This window comes from Abrus precatorius, unplaced genomic scaffold (assembly GCF_003935025.1).
Source record: "Abrus precatorius isolate BTA unplaced genomic scaffold, Abrus_2018 Scaffold10, whole genome shotgun sequence".
NCBI classification, from domain to species: Eukaryota; Viridiplantae; Streptophyta; class Magnoliopsida; order Fabales; family Fabaceae; genus Abrus; species Abrus precatorius.
Genome location: NW_020874292.1, coordinates 5,118,220 through 5,126,786, shown reverse-complemented (window position 1 = coordinate 5,126,786; position 8,567 = coordinate 5,118,220). Strand labels below are relative to the sequence as shown.

General features: G+C 28.0%; 1 protein-coding gene across 1 annotated transcript; it reads right to left on the bottom strand.

Annotated features, from left to right (window-relative positions):
- Positions 1–40: 40 nt before the first annotated feature.
- On the bottom strand, positions 41–6,679 carry LOC113873723 (amino acid permease 3-like). The gene is made up of 7 exons (XM_027511996.1): positions 6,575–6,679; positions 3,911–4,044; positions 3,576–3,809; positions 2,757–2,850; positions 1,385–1,599; positions 1,004–1,143; positions 41–889 (listed from the first exon to the last, which is right to left on the bottom strand). Exons 2-7 carry the CDS (start codon positions 4,041–4,043, stop codon positions 245–247), a joined length of 1,461 nt encoding a protein of 486 aa, XP_027367797.1. The 5' UTR covers position 4,044; positions 6,575–6,679; the 3' UTR covers positions 41–244.
- Between the last annotated feature and the right edge of the window lie 1,888 nt (positions 6,680–8,567).

Genomic DNA, 8,567 nt, shown 5'->3' with positions numbered 1-8,567 from the left:
GAAATGAAAGGAAAAGGGATATGGATAAAATACCATCAGGGCCCAAAAACATATTCGTGCCGATTGAGGATAATAACTAATGTTTATTAAACTCGATGCATTTAGCTGACGAGATGATATTGAGATAGCATTCAGTACCTATATGCTAAATAAACTAAACGATACAAGAAACTACTACCATTCCATTCCTACCATCACTGCACGCAGCAGTTTTTTCAAAACTCGCAGAGGCAGTGGATAGGGTTTAATAATCTACGCTGAACGGTTTGTATTTTTGTAGGTCAATCACGATACTAGCGACTGAGCCTACAGCAGACACAAGTGATACTATGAAGCAGACAACACTAAGAATTTGCATACAAATCCACGTCGTACTCCACTTTGGGATCCTCTTCTGTGAGATACTCATCTGCACCGGGAAAAAAACAGTTAAAGGCCAAAACCCCAGTGCTCCAAGTAATCCCAATACGTCATTGAAGAATGGAATCAACATTGCTATAACAGTGGTTTTGATAACGAACAATGTTCTCCAAACCAATCTAAATGGGTTTAGATTGTAAGAACCAAAACCAGGAATCTGAATTTTGTGTTCCATCTCAACTATGGGCCATCTTTTTGCGGCCTTTTGTTCAACGTAGGCAAAGAGGGGCTGGGCATAGACTTGGTATGCTCCCACAAGGTGAATTACGATAGCAGCATTAGCAATGTCTATAAGCCAATATGGGTTATAAAAACCAAATCCAGTAAGCAGGTTCCCAGGTGCTGCGTCTCCAAAAGCAGCATAGCCCATGAAGCCACAAAGCATATAAAACGTTGTGGTCACTCCAATGCTTACCTTTGCAGCCTTCTTCATCGTCTCTGATTCAGATGGTGGAGATTTTATGGTGTCCTGTGTAGTCAGAACAACATAATATGTTCATTAGGTTCTATGATAATGTTCTCTTTTGATTTATTTTTTTATTTTTATTGTTTAAACAGAAAATATTAAAATAAAAAGGCAAACCTGAATTTCAATGAGAATTTGAGAATATGAATAGGCGAAGGCTATGTTACCAAGAGCTTGGAAAACCCCCCATACTTTTTGGGTTTCTGTCACAGTTCCAATGCTTACACCTGTGAGAGTACCTTTGAAAGAACCCGTTTCTGTTCAAAGACCAATCATACGAAATGTCAGCAAAGATGTTTATTTTAGAATTTTATTAACTTATACAACGTTACATTACATATTATAAAAAATTGTAATGTTTTTTTATTAAAAATTATAAAATTTAATGCATTGATATTTGATCATACTAATTTCTATATTTTTAATAAAAATATTATTTATTAATTTTTATAATGAAATAAAGAACTTCTATTAATCATACAAAAGTAAGAATATAACCTGCAACTTTGGCAATTCCGAGAGCGAGGCCAATTATTGAGTAAGTGAAAGACATGATTGCTGCAAGTATTGAGAGCCACCATGTTTTATGAAAATCTGGAATTTGAGAAAATAAAATTTGTATTATGCCAAAGCTGATGATATATGGGTTGCTTGGCACGTGACACGGGTTTTTCCCGCCTGAGGAATGGAAACAATTTGACCTCTTTATCGCCCTGTCAACCAAAACCCATCAAACTGGATAGTTCTCTGACTACAGCTAAATATCGTCACGTGACAATGAATGCAGTAATTTCAATAAATTCAAAAATTTATATCCATATTCCATACTTTTTGTGAAATAAAATTACCAAAAAATTAAAATTACAGTTAATTATTAGGCAATTTTATTTTGAAAAGCAATAATTATATTACTGAAGAAAATTATTAAATAAATAGCATTGTTCAATAATAACATGAGTTTAATATTATTAAATTGTAGCAAAACCAAAACGAAAACTGAATTATATAAGTTAAAAGCTTTATATGTTTTCGTTAAAAACAATTAAATTTAATATATATATATATATATATATATATATTTATACAAACAATTTTTTATTAGTCTTTGTATAATTCTTAGAAAAAAGAGTAAAGAGACTAATTACTAAGGTCTTTGGGAATTGAATTTACTACTTAGTCTCAACTTACTAGAAATTGATCCAAAGGAAAATAAAATTAATGAGTAATTAATATTTGCTTGGTAGAGGATACTAAATAAATGAGATGATTATTATAATAAATAAAAGATATAATAAGAAGTTAAATAATAACTTTTGATAAAATTTAAAATACCAATTCATTTTATTAATTTGTGTATTAAATCTTAAAGTTTTAAAAAATTGGGGATGTATCATTTAATAAAAGCTCATGATTATTAATATAATAATAATAATAATAATAATAATAATAATAATATGTGGGGTCCAGTCCCCACGGGTACAATAATTTATGAGCATCTTTTGGTTCATAATAAATTGTTGCTTTGCCATTGCTAGGAAAAAATTAAAATGATTAATTGAAATTTATTATAAGATTTTGAATTCATTTGCAAATCACTGTTTACATTAAGATAAGCTCAAATTCATTTCACTTTATTATATTTCCTTAAAACGTCTGAACAGGTTAATGAGAATGAAGAATCTTATGAATTTAAATAAAAAATGAAACAAAAATCCACTAAGCCCTGATTTCTATATATAGATAATTAAAATCTCAAGATGATTTGAAAATTAAAAAATTCTTATTTTGTTACTTTCTAAACATTTATTCAACAAATAAAACCAACTTCCAAGTTCTATGATTTGAAAGATTATATAAGCGCAAGACTCACATCATGCTTATGGCGGCCCCAATTGTGTATCCTATGGCAGTGCCATAAAGATTTGAGTACTGAAATAACCCACAAAACGTAGAATAGTATCCACCTGCAAATTATATTATAATATTTGTTTATCACTTATGCATTCCATTTCAAAATAATTATGACTCTTTGTCTACACACATAATTGTGTTAGTTCACATTGAAACCTAAGTATTTCAATTCAACAAACTTAGCCACAATAGACGTGTGACTTCGAAACTTTGAATGGACGGTGCAATGATGGAGATATTGTCAACACAGTTAAGTTATTTAAGTAATTTAAAAAGTTTGATATAATATTATATAATTATTTTCACTTATTTGTTTGTTCAATAAATTGTTTTTATGTTAATATTCAATTTTTATATGGTTTAAATAATTAAAGAGTTTAAAAGAAGACATTAATAAATTTTAATAAAATAATTAAATGTTGGTGTAATTTGTTTTCTCTCTGAACATATATAAATAAGAACAAAAATAGTACTTCTCAAAATTAAAATAAATACCATCTCATAGTAGTGTGTGTGTGTATATATATAAAACATTTTTCTGGTGAAAAGAAAGTTTTGTTTGGATGAACATGAGGTGACCTATGTTATTTGATTTTGAACCCACGTTTCTGCTGACACAGCAAAGAAGAGTTTGGTTCTCTTTTCTCAGTTTGAGGTAGCTATGAACCGCGAATTCAAACGTGCAATTATTAGCAAAGTAGAAAATCACGTGATCCATATTTCATACCCGAATTTGAAACAAAAAAAGATGTGAAAATGTACTGTAATTTAATGTTACCGAGAATGTTTTGAACTGCTTCCATGAAAGTGTAGTTTCTCTTCCCAGAAATGGGGTCTCCAGAGCGATAGCAATCAGCAAGAAGAGCTGATGTATACAAAGTTATCAAACTGAAGAACACCATCGTCAAAGGCCCAGCAATCCAACCCATTTGGGCCATGGCCCATGCTAGGGATAGCACCCCAGAACCCACTACTGCAGTTATTATGTGCGAGCTTGTTGTCCAGATGTTTCCTGCCACACTCATAATATCATATACATATATATCATGCAAATTTCATTAGTAACAATTTCACTGCTGATACGATGATATCAGCTTGTAAAGTAAGGTGCACCTGTTCGCTTAACATGGCCATCATCGTCGTATGACTTGGAATCAAGTTTTGGAAGAACGGCATCAATGCGGTGCTCCTCCATGCCAAAATCTTGGTGGAAACCAAGGTTGCTTCTTGAAGCGTTTTCAACCATCCTTTTATGGACCCGTGAGAGTAAATATATAATATATATAATTCAGAGGGTATTGAATAATATAAATATTCTTGTTCTGTTTGTCCCAACAATTGTGAGCCTGTTTGTATCACCGCTTCGGTACGATCACAACGGAGCAATTTTTTTATTCTCACTCATCTCCGTTGTAAAGCGATAACAAACAAACAGGCTCTGTTTGATGGAATCACAGTTCCAGCAAAATATAAAAGCTTTCACAAAAGCAAGTGATGGGTACAAATAAATAGAAATTGTATAAATGCACTACTAAGGTTAGCTATATCCCTGTTCAGATAAGATAGTTTTTGGAGGTGAGATTTTAGGGAATGAAAGGGTTCAATTTGGAACTATTGTCAAAACCTCTTATTAAGATAAAATAGTTATTTGAGTTTGAAATTAGATTTAAGACTCTAATTCTTAATTAACAACTGTAGAATCATAATACTTTTGTTTCTTTGTCTTTGATTTCCCTTGATAGTTTGTGTAAATTTGGCCATCTTAAATCCTCGTCTTTCAAGCAATAAATAATTAGTTTTATCTTAGCTAGAAGATAGGTTTCTGTTTTAATTATTACTTTATACAATGAAGAATTTGAAGTCACCTCATTTTAGAAAAATATCTTTAAATTTTTTAATTTTTATTATAAACAATGATTTTCATTCTAATTTTTAATTTTAAATATTTACATCATTAATCTGTGGCTATAAAATACAGTTGTATTTGAATTAGATTGGATAGGATTTTATGCAACCAATTATTCGGTTTATTTATAAAAACATATTGCAATTTGGTTTGAATTCATCTAAATAATTTTTTAATTAAAAAATATGACAGATAAATTATTTTATTATTTCTTTTACATTATTTTTAATTAAAATTTATTTTTTATATAAATATAGAAAGATATGATGCATAAGAATAACTTTAAATGAATATAAAACAAATATATATATATATATATATATAAAATTTATTACCATAAAGAATATATCAAAGTAATAAAAACTTTTATAACACATAATAATTACATGTAACTTTAAAAGTAAAATCATGAAAAAAGCATTTGCATTATAATTTCATGAATATACAATTGAATAAGAATGGGTAAAAATTAATTTCATAAATAAATATTATATATATATATATATATATATATATAAAGTTAAATTTGAAATGCAGTGAATCGATTTTAAAATTAGATCGAATCTAATTCAATTTTTTTGTGTGTGTGATTTTTGGTTTCTTAATTTTTAATCCAAGTCCAATTTTTGCAATATGCATTAGATTGGATTGAATTGTGAACAACTCTGTTACGAAGTCATTAAATTTTAGTTGTTTCTAAAAAACTCATTTATACTCGTATTATTCATGAAATCACCATTTAGAAAAAGGGTACCAAAAAATGCAAACAAAATAAATAGGCCTGTAAATAAAATGAATATAAATAATTAAAATAATGCAAATGAAATAAACAACAAAGCATAATAATAAAGAACATATTGTTTAAATTATTTTTTGAATTTGAAATGACAAGGTAGCAATAGTCTCCAACCAAGAATCAAACCTTTACGAGACCAATTATCTACTAAACGCGTTGGGACTTTGTTGATTAAAGTTAAAATTACTGGCCCAAACTCAAGTAAGAAAGAGAAAATTTATTCTGAAAAAAATAATTTTTCTTTGGATTTTTAATTTTTTTTGCCGAAGTTAAAAAAAAATATCCTGAAGAAAAAGCAAGTTGAACATAAAAGAAACTCAATCAATATACTCCTAAAACTCATGTGGCCTGATATGCTTTCTCGATGTGGCAGTCTATTCTTTTTCAATAATTATAATTCTGCGAATAATTTTAAACATTTGAATATATTTTCAATAATTTTTTTAGTTAAATAAAGAATATCTATAACTACTTTTTATACTTTCAACATATTAGAAATATTTACTTTTTTATTTAAAACTTCCTTTACAAAAAAATATTATGAAGATAAGGGGAATATAACAGTGCACCGAAAATCACACAAGAACTATTCTAATTTAAAGATAAAATCGTCTTTGAATATTCTTTTTAAGTTGGGTGGTTGTGGTTATTGGTTTTATTCGCGCTGCTCATAAGTCAGAACAAGTGCTTCAATTATTTTAATTTCATATATATCTATCCATAATGGCATTTGCCTATTTGATATTTCCTAACAGAAGAAAGATTGTAGAACACAAAAATATCTGTACTTGTTCTCAATTGTAAAGCAAATTGTTTCCACAATTCAAAACGCTAAAAAATTCCTACATGTGAAACATGAACTAGCTAAACAGGCCCTACTGATGGTGTATTATATCATGTAAAAAATATTCAGATTCAGATTGAGCTAAATCTGAAACTCAGTGAAACACAAAGGGAACAAAATACTATGACCAACAATAAGGCATCAATATCAGCACCAGAGTAATAAGATCCATCAAATTATAATTCAGAAGCATCAAGAAGAGATCGAAATAAAAGAGAGAGAAAACTTTACTTGAATGTGGAACCCAGAAGAGAGAGAGAGAGAGGATTTGTGAGCTGTGTTGTTCTTGCTGTGTGGAGAGAGTGTGTGGTTTGGTCAAATTTTCACGACCTTCACAACTGAATGACAATCCTATTATCCTTCCTTATAGTGTGACCTGTGGATTCGGTTCAATTTTGGCGTGTGGGGCAACGACCGTTTTCTCTGCGTTGACCACAAGCTTACACATCAATTTTTTAACTAATTCATTTTTTAATATCAAATTAATGATAATGGGTCAAATTAATTTTAATCATTTTTATTAATTAAGATACTTATTATTATTATTATTATTATTATTATTATTATTATGTAATCTTAATAGTAATTTATTATCTAGTAATCAACTTAAAGTTTCGAATTTAATGATATTAAGTATTATTAGATTAAATTATTTTTAAAATAATTTTATTAAAACAATTATTTATTTAAATTAAACAATCTTCAAACATATGTTAAATATATGAAATTATTCAAAGACTTTGTTTATATTAGTTTTTAACATAAAATGGGCACACTCAAATAACACAAAACAACGACATTTCATTTTTGTTGTTTGTTTGAAATATTTATCCTTAAAAAAAGGGGTTGAAAGTGCAAATGTTTGACCTCTTATCCCATTTGCACCCATTCATTTCACACAACACAACCGTCTCAAATGGCAATCACACCCTCTCCTTCCTCTCTCTCTCTTTGACATACGGCTTTCCCTCACATCTTGTCATCTCTGAAGCTGAAGCTACCACTCCCTATAACTCTTCTTCACTTCTTTTTACTCACAAAGCTCTACATGTCATCTTTCATCAACACACCAACAACACCATCTCTATGACAGCACAAACAGTTGCAAAATTTTAAAGATTTTAATTTTGATGGCGAAATAAATAACTTAGTTATTTATGTAAACTTGATTTTATAATATGTAATTAATTATATTTTTTTTTTACAAATCTTAAGAAAGTGCTACATAGTACCTATTACTCAATTAAGTTTATTGCAAGTTTGTTTTATTCTTTTATTTTTAGTTTAGATGAGTGGTATCATGATTTATAAAATCAAGATTTATTGATATTAATGTTTAATTGATATAAATTAATTAATCATTTTTTATAGAATGTTATATTAATAAATTTAATTATTAGTTTGAAAAATATTATTAAATAGATTAATTTTATAAAATTTTAAATTAATTAATAAATATTTCATTGCATTATTATATTTTAACAAATATTTTTAAAATATAAGTAAACATTAAATTTTAAATAATGTACATACAAATATTTAGATTATATAAAATTTAATATAAATAATATAAAATAATTCAATGATTTGATTAATCAATTTTATATTTTATAAAAAATTATTAAATAAAGTGTTGAAGTTTTACATATTGAAGAATCTTATTTTAATTTGTGTTTGATTTTGGTATATTAGAGTATGTTTGTTTTCTATTTTGAAAAGAGTTTTTAGTTTTTAAAAATAAAATGTAGTATTCAAAATAGAAAACAAGCATACTCTTAATGTTTGAAGTTTGTATTAAACATGTTATTTTGATATTTATTATACTTTTGCACTACATTTGCTGTATTTTTAATTAATTTTATTTATTTTTTATAATAATATTGATATTTTATTAGTTAATCAAAAAGTGTTGAAATACCATATTTTAGTTTAATTGTCTATTAAATTTCATATTTCAAGAGACCTCGCTCTCTTTCGAAGTTTCAAGACTCAAAATTTTCGCCTAATTTCTGTTACACTTATTTAATTATATCACACTCGCTACAATAATGGACTCTCACATGCACATTCCATCTATCCCCTTACTGCATAGTTTCTCTCTCTCTCTCTTGTATATGATGATGTACCCTCTCGCCTTCCCACGTATACATTAGTTATTATGAGCCGTGGGTCCCCATTAGTTGCTAACGTTTATTGGTGATAAAGACTAGCGCGAATGTCTTCC